The sequence below is a fragment of the Odocoileus virginianus genome, chromosome 6, assembly GCF_023699985.2.
Source record: "Odocoileus virginianus isolate 20LAN1187 ecotype Illinois chromosome 6, Ovbor_1.2, whole genome shotgun sequence".
NCBI lineage: Eukaryota > Metazoa > Chordata > Mammalia > Artiodactyla > Cervidae > Odocoileus > Odocoileus virginianus.
In genome coordinates, this window is record NC_069679.1 from 36,341,136 (window position 1) to 36,355,565 (window position 14,430).

The 14,430-nt window shown below is 45.3% G+C and overlaps 1 protein-coding gene across 8 annotated transcripts in view; it reads right to left on the reverse strand.

Moving 5' to 3' along the window:
* Nucleotides 1–418: 418 nt before the first annotated feature.
* The window catches only part of TLN2 (talin 2), a 481,890-nt gene continuing 467,878 nt past the window's right edge, over nucleotides 419–14,430 (reverse strand). For 6 of the 8 annotated variants that reach the window (XM_070469184.1, XM_070469186.1, XM_070469180.1 and 3 more), the window contains 5 exons: nucleotides 9,719–9,844; nucleotides 7,340–7,402; nucleotides 7,021–7,248; nucleotides 3,910–4,035; nucleotides 419–2,109 (listed from right to left, as the gene is read on the reverse strand). In XM_070469184.1, coding sequence (XP_070325285.1) covers nucleotides 1,981–2,109; nucleotides 3,910–4,035; nucleotides 7,021–7,248; nucleotides 7,340–7,402; nucleotides 9,719–9,844 — 672 coding nt within the window. In that variant the 3' untranslated portion in view covers nucleotides 419–1,980. The remainder of the gene's footprint in view (nucleotides 2,110–3,909; nucleotides 4,036–7,020; nucleotides 7,249–7,339; nucleotides 7,403–9,718; nucleotides 9,845–14,430) is intronic. The other 2 variants (XM_070469188.1, XM_070469187.1) reach the window with 1 other exon arrangement.

The following is a 14,430-nucleotide window of genomic DNA, read 5'->3' on the forward strand; positions in this document are numbered from 1 at the left end:
AACCCAAGGGGGTGATGGTGGGGCATGGTGGGGCTCCCCAGAGGCCTGCTATGTGAGGCCATTAGCACATCTAGACCCTGAGCCTCTGGATCTGATTCTTAAGAGTCTCAGAAAGCATGCTACGCCCATCTGCAAAGGGATTCTTGGAGACAGCCCCCAGTCCACGGGCTAAGAAATGACAGGGTGCAGCCCAGAACAGCAGTGAAGACTTGTGCTGGCCACACTTGAGCAGGGCGAGCCACGAGTTTGTTAGCTTCTCCCATTAGATGCAGGGCCCCGCCAGCTCCCTCTTCTTTAGAGTTGATACCTTCATCCCCAGCTCTCTACAGACTCTCTCCACTTGCTTCTCATTTATACTGTATTTCTTGTAGCTTCCTACTTTCCTGGGAAAAAATTCTATGTGGAGCACTTACAAGTCTCTTATAAATAGGAGGAGCCATCCAAAGTTTAATAGCATTTTACAACCATGGCATGGGCCAGGTCTGTTAAAGCAGGACCATTGGGCAAGGTCTACAGGTGATACTTTTTGAGGACCAAAACATCAGCTTTTCCCAGGTAAAATATTCAGACTGTCCTGTGAATGAAATATGAGATGTGAGACCACATGACTGGAGAAGTGGAGGATGACTGCTGTCAACAGTTACCAACTTTAAAAACCATGTACCTCCATCACCACTGTCTTCCCCCAGTGAAATTTTTTTCAAAGACACCTGCTACTTGGCATTAGTATCTATCCCACAAGTCATTCATCCTTCAGGTACTATCTTGGGGCAAGGCTCAAAAAAGTCTTAAAATACCCTTCCAAGGAGAGGGCTCTGAAAAGAGAAAGGAGGTGGGGGTGGGAAATATAAGATTCTTGAACTGTGGCATCCAGAAGACAAACTCTGAAAATATCGTATGTCATCACTTTTAAGATGGGCTAATTAGCAAAACTCTGTTGTTAAAAATTCATAATGGTATTAGAATGCGTCTAGGTTTTAGGACTATTAGGACATAGAGAAAACATCCATCTTGGGTTAGAAAGCGGGTAACAGATTTCTAAACAGAATTCTGAATGCTGACCATTTTGAGAGCAGAGAACCTGATTTGGGACCTAGAAGACAGGGTCACCAAGGAATGGCTTTACTGGAGTTGAATCCTCACTTTGAATGCCTAAGGTGGGGGTTGTTGTATTGACTGCCATCTGGAGGACCTGGGTTTATGTGGATGAATTTGTATGAACTCAAACAGCCTCTGCAGAGTAAGGAGCCCACACATTTTATTACAGCCCCTGCTCACCGAGCCCTGACAGTCCCCCATGCCCTTTGGATTATGGAGGAAAAAAAAAATCATTCAATTTTCTGGGCCACAGAATACCAGTTGGATCTAGATTGTACAAGGAGCTTACACACTGAGGCAATAAAGCGTGCAAACAGGAGCAGGTATTGTTCACCCTCCGGGTGAACCAGTGCTAGAGACAGGCAGGAAGGCCTGAGTTGCCCTCCTGGAGTCCACACTGGTTTATGTTCCTGGCTTTTATGAACTGTGTCCAACTCCAATGTCCACCTTCGCCTGAGAGGGAGAAGAAGATCTTTGAGTATCTATGGCATTAGTGATTTCCCCCAAGCCGTTTTCGTTTTTTCCTATGAAGATTTCACAGCAGGCCTAGAGAAGGACCGACAGAAGCACAAGTGTCTGAGGACGACGTAATACTGACTTCTTTTTGGTAACATCCGTGATCCCGCGCCCCTCTCTCCTGAGATACGGTGAGGTGGGGGAGGCGGTGGAGGAGCTCTGGGTGGGACTCACTGTACCGTGCGACATCACGATCATGCAGCCGGTGCCTGAGAGCACAGCGGAGGCAGCCGGAGCGCTCAGGGCTCTGGGCTCGCCCCAGGGGGAGGCGGGCAGTTCCCCGGGCAGTGCCCGGCCTCCCAGGACCGCTGTCCGTCCAGTTCACGCCCGGCTGTCCCCCTGGGGCGCACAACCCTGGCTCTGGCCTTATCCTTCGTCCTCCCTCAGCTCGGTGGGTAGGAATTTATACTGCTGTTGGCGGATCTGGGCCAGTTTTTTCCTTGCTTCTTCCAGTTCTCGTTCCTTCTTCAGCATTTCCTCCTGGGCGGCGATGATCTAGAGGAAAAGCAATAAGCTGGAGGGGTGTGAAAGTTTCTAGCAAACTGCCCTCCCCTCCATGCTTGCCTCAAGAGCTCCCACAGCTTCTGCTACCGCGGGACACAGCACTGACCCAAGACTGCATGTTCTTAGCTCTGGAGACCCAACTCTGGGCCACGGTTCAGGTTTTAAGACTAGTGATCCAAGACAATAAGCCAATCTGGTCACTGATTTAATAACCAATAGGGCCTGCATCCCTACGATGTACCTGGCTCTGGTGTAAGCACTTTACATGGAGTGTTCCATCACCTTCATGGTGACACTGTAAAGTGCAGCCTACTGAATGTCTCATTGTTCCAAAGAGAAATGTGAAGCTCAAGTGATGTGGGTCCACTTTCCCGAAGGGCCTCAGTTCGTGGAGTAGGACCCATCTCAGGTATTCTCAAAGGCAAAGCTAGAGTCCTTAAACTACTAAACGGCTTTCAGATATTTATTTTGAGCCTCTAAGGTGTGATCTGAGGAATATTAGTTCATAGGTTTCAAGGGGAAAGGGTAAGCCTGTGCTCTAGAAAGCCACATAGATTTCTGAAACGCAAAGGTCTTTTCAGAGCCTTGCTAGACTAACAAGCATTGTGATATCTGAGGAAGGAGAACAGAGGTCAGCCATTCCTAGAACTGCTGGATCACAGAACCTTCTTCATGGAATTTCTCATGGAACTACTGTATCGAGAAAGAGATTCTGGTAAAAATGTATCCTGCTGCTGCTAAGTCACTTCAGTCGTGTCCGACTCTGTGTGACCCCAAAGACGGCAGCCCACCAGGCTCCTCTGTCCCTGGGATTCTCCAGGCAAGAACACTGGAGTGGGTTGCCATTTCCTTCTCCAATGCATGCATGCATGCTAAGTCGCTTCAGTCGTGTCCAACTCTGTGCGACCCTATGGACAGCAGCCCACCAGGCTCCTCTGTCCGCAGGATTCTCTAGGCAAGAATACTGGATTGGGTTGCCATTTCCTTCTCCAAAAATGTATCCAGTGTATTTCCAAATACAGGAAATGGTTCAGGAAGTGCGAAGGAAGGTGTGGGAATGAGTAAGTTCAGCCACGGAGCCTCACTGCTCCTGGTGGAAAACACATCTTGCATGAAGGATTTATATGAACACACCCAAACTGCAAGCCCAGTTTCCTGACCTTTCCTCCCCACTCCCATGCACAAGAATGCAGGCCCGCATAAGTCAGATTCCCATCCCCTTTTGTAAAACTTCTGGGAGAGGGTCATTGTTCATTCCTTCTCTAAGGCCAAAGATCTGGAGTAGCAGCTCCAAATGCAACATTTGAAGATAATATTGCTGTCCTCCAACTCTCTTCTTTCCCTTTTCTATAAGAGAATCCCTGATTTTTAGGTAGGCACACTGCTACTCAGAAAAGAATACTGCGTTTCCTTGTATCCTTTGCAACTAGGTTGGCCATGCGACCAAGTTCTGGCCAATGGCATGTGAATTAAGTGATGCAGACAACTTCAGAGTCATGCCTGCCCTAACTTTTCATCTTCCTGCTGGCTGGAAACCCTGAGGCGGTTATCAAGCCATCTCAGACCAAGTGGCCAAGAGAACATCTCATGGATGGTGGAGTGATAAGGCAGATGGAACCTGGATCTCAGACACAAAGAAGCCGCCATACCATTCTTAGACTGCTTATACCCAAGACTGTCTTACCAGGGACAGATAAACTCCCATCTTGTTTAAGCCACTGTTATTTTGTGTCTCTGTTATAACTCAGTGCTCATCTTGGGAGTAAACACTGTCTGGGTTTAATCACAAACCTGAGCAATGCCCCCTACAAACTTTGTTTTCACTACAACGTCGTCATCATCAGCTTTGCCAAATGCTGCCTTCTGGGCTGCACGAACAAGGTTGTCTGAGGCTCTTTTCACAGCATTTCCTGCTGCCTGGAGAGGGGACAAGACACACATGATATCATTAAAAACAGTCATTTGGATTCAGCAAGAACAGACATGGAGTCACAGTTCATGAGACTAGGAATCTATTTATCATCCAATTATATATAACACAGTTTCTCTCTAGGTAGTATCTGTCTGCCTGTCTACCCATCCACTCAACTATTTATCCATCCATCATTGATTCTACCAGCATTGGCATCTACCTAACCTTAGCTCATTCATCAGGTTGAGACACACTTCCTGGCTCCCAAGGAACATGCAATTCTTATGGGAATTACAGTTATGTGAACACATGATTATAGCACTATGATACGTAGGTTAACAGAAGCTTGCTCATGAGCTGTCTCCTGGGTGAGAAATTCACCTCCTCCTGCCCCATCCAGCTGAGGCATACCTGAGGACTTGGCTCAGAGATCACTTCTTCTGTCCACCTTGGCCTTACCCACACCCTCCCAAGTGCCCCTGGAATGCTCTGTGCTGGCTTCTGTGCAGCCCTTATCACACTTGTGGTTGCCTTTCTCGCCCCTGGACAGTGAGTAACTTGAAGGCAGGGGCTGTGACGAGTCTCTGCATCCCCAGCACTGGGAGCAGTGGTTACTTAGAGCTTGGTGAGATCACCTAATGCTTTCTGAGGGAATAAAGGGAGCAAAACCTATCCCCCCTCCCTGCACCCACAGAAGGAATGGAGCCCTGCAGTAATTAGGGCCTTTACAGAAGTGGTTTCAGAGTCACAGCTGGCCTTGGGCTGCAGGCTCAAGAAAGGGGCAGGTGGTAGAGACAGTTATAGGAGGGATGGTCCTCATGCAGCCTAGATCTTCAGCAAGGGTGGACCAGGGGACTTGATCTCTGCCACCCGAGGTTTGGAATTTCCTTTTCATTGTGGTCAAGGTTTTGTTAAATCTCCCATAGTCTTTGCCCAGCCCCCTTAGAGTCAAGAACTTGCACTTGAGAGTAAGCCATCAGTGTTGACATTTTCTCAAAGTTAACTGGGGACTTCCCTGGTGGTTCAATGGTTAAGACTCCACACTCCCAAAATAGGGGGCCCAGGTTTGATCCGTGGTCAGACAACTAGATTTCCACATGCTGCAACCAAGACCCAGTATGATCAAATAAATAAATAAATAGGAAAATAAAAAGTTAACTGGCTCATCTGGTTGGTGGTCTAAAGTAGCCAACGGTTTAAAAAAAAGTGGCCAAAGGGAACCATGAGGGCTTGCACAAGAAGGGAAGGGGAGGTCCATTAGCACTAGACAAGCAGTCACCATGTGTGTGCCTATTCTCAAAATAGCTTTATAAGGTCAGAAATTATTAGTGCACTTTTCTATGTAGAAAGTGAAGTTGGGTAATCTAAGATCCTGCAGCTGATAAATTATAGATCTGGGATTTGAACAGAGGTCTGTGTAGCCCCAGAGAACCTCTGGGTCATTGTAAGGGACTACATTGTAGCATTGCAATGCTACAACATTGCAGCATACAGCTAAGTCAGAAATGATGACCTAAGAGTGATGTTTAGCTGCACCTGTGGACTTACAAAAAAAGCACTTTCACATTTCTTGATTCTTGTAAGAGCCAGTGCCAGCATCTCTATCCTCATTTTACAAAAGAGGCAACTGAGGCCTGAAAGGTTTGAAATGATTTGTATAAGATCATGCACTTAATGCATTGTAGAGGCATTAAGGTCTTGAACCTAGGCATCTGTAGAGGTCTTGAACCCAAGTATCTCTTAACTCAGAACATTTTCCAAAGAAGTGTCCCCAAAGTCCATAAATCACACATTCACAAGCATGCAGCTCCCCACTTCCCCCTGGGTTTATGCCAGGAGAAAAATGAAGGAAGGTGAAAGAGATTGACTGACACAGGAGGACCAAACGACCGCAATGCACTTTACAACTTAGGAAATGACAACAAAAGTCTGGAGTTTCACTGGAATTATTCACATATTTCTGCCATTTATGATCTTACATAAGCATTTTTAGCAACACAAACAATGTGCATTACAACATTTATAATAGCGAACATCTAGAAAACTGGACACAAATATGTCTAGTGTAAAGAGAAATTCTGGCATAATCAGTTGATAGAATGTCATGCAATCATTAAAAATGAGACTCATGAAGAATGAACCAGTTAGCATTGCACGGGGCCATTATGAAGACTTTTCTTCAAGGGAAAAAAAAGTGTAATAAAATGTGAAGTGAAAAAAGGCAGAATGTCTTTTCTTAGGATGACTACTAGACAAAAGCATTTTGTATAAGATAAAAATAGGATGAGAAAAAAAATAACCTTGGACACATGAAGATGCTGAGGCTATCTTTTTCATTCCCACATTTCCTTTACTGTGTTTAAAATACTTTTATAATGAAAACAATCAGGAAAACTTAGATCCACTGGGCAGGATTCATGCGTCACCCTCTTAAGTATGTTCTTTGAGCTCTGGGAAATCTTAGCAGCATCTCATATAAATTCTTCAGTCCTTTGGCTCCTTTCTTTAGCAAACACTAAAGGAGAGCCTCCACTGAAACAGGTACCATCTTAGGGGTGAGAGATGCAAAGATAAAGATCTGGGACCTGCATCCAAGAAGCTCAGTCTCATCAAAGGCAGACATACAGATAAATCTGGTGGTACAGGGTGACAGGAACCATAAGGTTGGTCTGGTCAGAGGCTCTGGCAGGGCAGAAAAGGGACTGACTCCCCAAGGCCTAGGAGTCAATGAGGGCTTCCCAGAAGAGGTGGCTTTGGAGATGAGTCATGAAGGATGAGCAGAACTTCACCAAGATTGGTCTGGTGGGAGGGGGGCCCCAAGACATGAGACCAGAAGGTACACGTGGAGAACGTCAGTTTGGCAGGGCGGCAGGTATTGGATGCATGCTTCGCGTGGCAGGAAATGAGAAACGTGGGACAGAATTGGCTGATGGAAGGTCCAGTGGGTCATGCCAAGAAAGTTAGACTGCTTACCCTCTGGTGACACTTACCTGCTCCAACAGGAGTATTTTCCCACCAGCATCAGTGACCATTACCTGTAGACGCCTCATGGCCTCCGAATCCTGATCAGCCTTCACCTTGCAGGCCACAAGCAGCTGAGCCGTGGATGCAGCTACCTGCTTGGCAGATGAGATGAGCTTCTCCTCGCTGGCGTGTCCCTGCACTGAGGCGTTGGCTGCCTCGCAGAGACTGCTGGTCGCGGCTGCCACCATCCGGGCCTGGCGACAGTCAACAGAGAAGTGACCCCCGGCCCAAACCTCCCTCAGGGGATCCAGAAAGCCAATGGGGAAGAAGGAGAGAGTGACTCACGGCAGAAATCAGGCCCTGTGACCACTGTCCATCGTCCGCAGCATTGGCAGGAATGGAACCCACCTAGAGAGGAGCACAGAAGGGGTAAGGAGAGTGGGAAGGTGCGGGGTGACTGCACCCCTCACGCCCTAACTCATGGCCTGGAACTGGACAGAAAAGCAGCTCATCAGACACGCACATCTCCCGGGGACCCCTGCCAACGTCACCTTTTCCCACGCGGGACCCCAGCAGCTCCAAGACTGCAGGTCCTGGCCAGTTTCCACCTGGGTCACAAGAAGGTGACTGGAAACCCTCTCAACGGCCTCCATATAACCACATTTCTGGGAAAATGGCTTAGGAACGATGGATGGGGCTATCTTGACATGTCTGTTTCCTCTGCTGACCCTTCCCCATTTCTAACATGGGAGCCATGGAGGCCTTTTCATTCAAGAGGTGAGGGAAGCTGAAATCTCCCCTAGTCCTGACTCTGGGAGTCACACTGTGACTTTCTGGCAGATGATGTTAAAAAAGGAGTACATCTCTGTACAATTGAGCACAGATGCTTGTCTTAAGGAAATACAGACCATTTTGTCAGGGGTGGGGAGAGAAGTAAGAAGCTGGGAGTAGGATGATCTCTGTTTCTATTTAGAAATTATGGCAACAAATAAAATGTTTTCTGACCAGATGTAGAAGGAGCCATGGGAACAAATACCTTTACTGGTGGGAGGTGTGTGGAGAGGTAAGAGATGAGTAGCTAAATTTGAATATGAAACTGGGGATCTCTTAGCAATTACAGGCATCACATCACAGCTTGTTTAAGGTCAGATGAGGCCCCAGGGTTCTGCATACAGTTCCCCCAATCCAGCTGAACCACTGTTGTTGATGTTGTTCAGTCGCCAAGTCATATCCAACTCTGAGAACCTCTGTTACCAACTTTTTAAATGCTCGAACATATAAGTTCCTTGGAGGACAAAGCCTTGGCCATACTCGAGTTTAATTCTTTAGTATCTAGCCCTCTGTCCAGCACGCAGATGAGTCTTCATCAAGACGCAGATGAACTGAACTATCTAGGTAGGACGTTCTTCTCAATGATCCATATTTGGTCTTTACACATCAACCAGTTAACAAGTCCTAGGTGAGTAAGGACGGCACTCTGCTCCATCAATAGGGGATAAGTGAGAAGGGTAAAAGGGACAGATTTATGCTGGCTGGGGAGATGTACATACATCAAATTGGAACACAATGGTTTGGAAAGAGGAGCCAGTGTACGTAGGCTGGATTAAGACATGGCTAAGCTTCCCTGGTGGCTCAGTGGTAAAGAATACATCTGCCAACGCAGGAGAAACGGTTCAATCCCTGGGTCGGGAAGATCCCCTGGAGAAGGAAATGGCAACCCACTCCAGTATTCTTGCCGAAATACTTCCATAGACAGAGGAGACTGGCGGGTTACAGTCCATGGAGTTGTGAAATAGGAGGACACGACTTAGTGACTAAACAACAAAAACAAGCTTAAGAGAGACTTCATGGAGGAAAATGGAAGGCCACTAGTTGAGCCTAGCCATCCCTATTGCAAGTTCAAGACACAATCACATCTGTCATCTGTAAACTGACAGTAAAGGTCTTTTAATATCAAACAGAAGTGACTGACAGGTATGGTGACCAAATTTCCCCAACCTGTCAGGATCTCCATAGTGCTTGTATGATTGAAAGTCTTTTCTGCAAGATGTAATTTGGACGGAGTGGTTCCATGCCATATGGGCATAACAGGACACATGGAATATTTTCAATTGAAAGGCCTTCCCACATGCAGGATTAGTCTAATGTACTATTAATCCTCTGGATCACTGAAAAAGAACTAGGCTTTCACGCTAATGCAGATGGAATGGGTGACTGGAGATAAAGCAGGTCAAAGAAATCTCAGCTTTAAAAACAGACCAGTTTTTTGACTAAAGGACTCAGGAAAATGCTAACGGCAGAGCTGGATGGCATTCAGCTCAACAGTCCTAAGAAAATGAATAGAGTCACTGGAACTGAACAAGGTATTACAAAGCCCCTGACTACGGTGCTTATATAGCCATCCACTGGGAACATATGACAGTTTACATCTTTAAATAGACTAATGGACAGCAAGAAAATAAATGAATGTTCAGGCCCTGATGGCTGCCTGGGGTGGGAGCTCTCCTTAACAAGAAGCAGATGAGAGGCCTGGAAGCCAAATCCCTCATTCTGTCTGTCAAGCTGAAGCAGAATGTTCAGTGTGATGGGCAGAGTGGGGTAACTCGGGGAGGGATGGGGCGACAGGGCTTCCCTGCTCAGAACACACGCGGAGCTGCCTTTCCCTCTGTCCTCAGAGGCTCCAGCAGCCCGACTTTGCCCACGTGGCCAGCAAGGTTTACAAACCTTTCCTTGGGCCACCAGCTCCCTCTGGGCTGCCGAGGCCGATTTGACGAGGGCACTCGTGGCAGCAGCAATGGATTTAGCAGCTTCCAAGATCTGTTCTTCAAAATCCAGGGTTTCGTCCGCTTGCTATAACCAAAAGAAAACAGCATTATACACAATTCATACCCCAAAGGACACTTTCTGCCAAATGACTTACTTCTCGGTTACCTGGCTCTTCAACTGTACATGGCTTTTTATGGACAAACCACACCCAGGGTAGAAAGGCTTAAGTTGACTAGAGGCCTCTCAATCTGCTGCGTCCCCCTACCCCCTCTCTAAAAGATAAAAATTACCAGAGTTGAGATTCTGTACAAATTTAAAATCAGGACATTCTAAGACAGATGATTTTTTCAGACCAGAGTCTTTAAAAAGACATAAATTCACTGGGAAATAAAAATATATACAAGTGGTTTCATCAATGTCAACAACTCAAATCAAAATACTCAATAATCAAAATTCAAAGACTAAGTGGTGGCACACTCTCTCACAGTGTAAAGCTTGAAAAATGAGTTGAAAAAAGGAAGATGGCTATTAGCTGTTGAAAAACATTATTTCTCTTGGATGAAAACAGAGGTAAAACAGTATTTGCATTTCTGTGGTTGAGCAGAGTCTCATGCCAACCAGAGATCACATGTGGTAGAAAAGAAATCAGGCGATGGGACATCAAGGTAGGGCTGGCCCCTTGGAAACCTGAGGCATGGCTCCTCCTGGGGAAGAACACAGGCTCTGACTGCACTGGGGCTATCAGGTCATTAGGGCTCTGCTTGAAATTCACCATCACCAGGTCTCCTGTGGCCAAAATGCCTGGGCTGTTGAAGAGAAGCTTTTGGGAAGTCGGGCAAGTGTAAAGACCCTAATCCCAGGCTCAGTGGGACAGACCATCACCATAAGGGTGGTCAGCCTAGATGACCTGCAAGGTCCCCTCCAGCAGCATTGCTCTGCGGCTCTAAGCCAGTGTGGATATGGATAAGGGCCTCTTTGATCACAGTACATTAAAGATGTGGCTGGTACCTTTCAGGCATTAAGAGATGATGGTCAAGTATAGCAATAGTTTTCTGTGAGTGTGTTGGTAAAATACACATAACACAAAATTTACCCTTCAAATCAACTTTAAGTACACCATTCAGTGGCACAAAGTGCGTTACCAATGTTGTACAACAGCAATACGTTTTTGAGAGTGCCTACTATGTGCAGGTATTTTGTCAGGCACTTCCATGCACATTAACTTGTTTAATCCTCACCAAAAAAGCAAAAGGTCTTACATAGAAGTTGTCTTTATCCTTATATTTACATTGGAATACTCAGGCTGAGGGAGGTGGAGTACTGGCCTGAGGTCATGCGGAGGCGTGAAGAATCTAGACATGATCTAAATCTAAGCTTCTCTGCCTCCATCATGACAGGTTTTTTCCAGACAAGGCCACCTCTTAGGGCATCAGTCGGGGGGAGACTTCAGGTCAGAGGCTCCAAGTCGGCTCACAGATGGTCCCACGTGAACCACCAACTGGGATGGATACACAGATACAATGCTTTTCCAGTTCCCTATTCTTTATGGTATCTGTCATAATTCAAGATGTGGCCATTCTCATTTCTGTTTTAATAACTCATTATCAGAAATATTTCCACGTGTGTCCTGTGGATTTGAAGATGGATGGCAGCGCTTGAGAAGTCCTGAGACAGAAGCAGTATATTCTCTCCTATTTCTGACAAAGTCTTGCTCCAGGAGCATTCAAGATAGAAATGGATTCAGTTTCAAAAGATTAAGTTTGGATTCCTGGGGTGGGGAAGCCTATGGTAATGGTGGAATATAAAATTTGTTTATTGAAACATAAACAACCCATTGTAAGACACTCTGGCATAAAATGTACTGTTTATATTGAGTTGGCCCACAAGTTCATTTGGGTTTTCTGTAACATCTTTATGAAAAAACTCAACTGAACTTTTTGGCCAACCCAATACACAAGCCACGAAGAAATGGTATTGGGCTCTGATCGGAGTATTCAGTGACCTTGAATTAAGAACTTTTCTGGAAATTCATTCTGCAAAAGTTAAGAAAAGTTAAGCTTATAAAAGATATAAGCACTGGGGAAACCACAAAGTTTCTGAGGCCAAATGGAGCTCCTACTCATTTTGCAGATGAGGAGATAGAGGCTCGTTGGTGGCTCCTAACATCTCCCAGGCCCTTTTCATAGGAGGTCTCAGCTATGCTATGGGTTCTAAGATTGAGTCCACTTCACAGCAGGTTTCTGATTTCCCAAATTTTAATATGCACAAAAATGGAATTTCCTTAAAACTAAGTGTCAGCTCTAAGCATGGATAGATCTAAAAGAATATCTCATTAGAATCAGTTTAAAAGACCTCTCCCATATCTTTTGCTACCCTTGAAGTATTCTGTTTTTTCATAAGACACATGGATTAACATATGCCATATGCACACTACTATATAAAGACAGGTAACCATCAAGGACCTACTGTATAGCATAAGGAACTCCACTCAATATTCTGTGATAACCTATATGAGAAAAGAATCTGAAAAAGAATGAATATATATATATATGTGTTTGTGTGTATACATATGTATGTATACATATAAAATCAAGTCACTTTGCTGTAGACCAGAAACCAATGCAACATTGTAAATCAACTACACTCCAAAAAATCTGAAAAAAACCCACATGATTGAAATACATACTCAACTTGGAAATATTTCTTACACCCACATAGTTTTCTTCCCATGGAAAGTGTTGTAATGCCCTTCCTTTCCATAAGATTTCTAGATTTAAAAAAAAGACATGGCAGGAAGACTTATCTCTGGGAGACATTTGCTCTAATTAAAAAGTATGAGAGTTTCCAAAGAAAAGGCTTAATAAAGCTCACTGTGATGGAGGGCAAACATTTAAATGCTGCAGTTGGGCACAGTTCCATGATGATATCTGCTTTCTACCTGCTGGATCAGTATCTTTCTGTGGGCCAGATTTACCATCAAGACGAAATGCCCACTTTATCTCTCCTGCTGAACTTATGCATTGATGCTTGATGTTTCCTCACACCATACAACTTCTAGCTTAAGAGAAAATGGGATTTCTCCAAGTCAAGAAGAAGTCATGAAAAGCCATGGTACTGCAGTCTGCGTTCCTGTTGGCTTTAGCTCCTCCCACCAACATACAGGATGGAATCTGGGAGAGGGCTGTGAGGGCAGCAAGAAAAAGAAGGACATATGCTTAACCACGTTGCAAAAAAGGAGACAAGTGGAACTGGCGTGGTCTTTGAAGGCCTTCCCTAAATAAAAGAATCACAATTCAAATGCTGGACTGCTAATGGAATAAAACTCACTGTAGCTGGGAGATTGAGAAGAACAGTAACTTGGAGATTCTGCTAGGGTTCCCTGGGAAACAACTTGCAGACCAGGATGCCTGAATATGAAGAAATGCTTTCACTCAATGGGCCGGTAAACGGACAGCCCTTCCTTGCTCAGATCATTGAGGATCTGGTGCAAGATGCAGGTGGTATAGGCTACCCTGGGGTAAATGCAGGCCTGGACTCAAGACACCAGTGAGCTTAATCCCACCAGCCTGTGATCTCCTCCAGGGTATGGACTGTTGTTTCATCCAACTTATGTCTCTGGAGCAAAGCTTGAGGCAGAGAAACCAATGCAGAAAAGGTTTGTTGAGAAAATGTATCCATTTAACATGAGTTTCTGAGTACTAGAGTTCAGCCAGAGGACAATTTACATGGTAAGCAAAGGGGAGAGGCATGGAGTAAGTGCCCCAATCAGTAACTTTCCATTCCTGATCCCTGGGGATAACTGGACATACACATCAAAGCACTGGCTTCTGCCCCGTGGAACACTGTGGGTTGTTAGCTGTATGCCCTGCCTGTATCCCTCAACTGGCACTCAAGTCTGTGACACTGATTCACGCACATACAGATGCAAAACACAGCAGCATGTTACCAAGAGGCCCTCTTACCAAAACAGTGTAACGATGTTAAGCTAAGAATCTGCGCTTAAAGAAGGTGTCAGCTGCAGCCTCTGAGATCTGAATCCACCTTCTCATCCTCTGTACAATACTCTTTCCCTGGTCTCTACTAAAAAAGACTATTGGCCAGGTCACCTGTAGTACTCAGCAACTGTCTTACCTGGACTGCCGGGCAGACTCTAGCTTTGACTTCTCAGTAGCTTTGAGAAAAGTCTAAGTACTCTTTTGCTGACATTTTTCCTGTGAGGTGATCTCCAGAACTCCTTTTTTAAAAAGTTAGATGTCTGGTGAGATCCCTTTGGGGAAAGGCCACACTTTGGGCTGACTCCCTCACTACCTGCTTCCAGTGCATGAGAGAGCATTTGAGACTCTTGTGCCTATGGAGAAGAGGGAGAAGGGGGAAAAAGAGGGCGGGAAAGGGAGCCCTTTCCTTATTTCTGTCTTTCAACCTTTCAGGAATTCTTGTTCTAGGGGCTAAGAATGTTCTCTGACTCCACGTTGGATTAATTTTTGTTTTTATTTTGTTTTTGTTTTTTTCATTTATTTTTATTAGTTGGAGGCTAATTACTTTACAATATTGTAGTGGTTTTTGCCATATGTTTTTGTTTTTAAACTTTAACCTCTGCATTCTATTGTATTTGCTACGAGTTAAGAATGTTGCCTAGAACCTGAAGTATATAGACTAGCCCACTCTCAGGG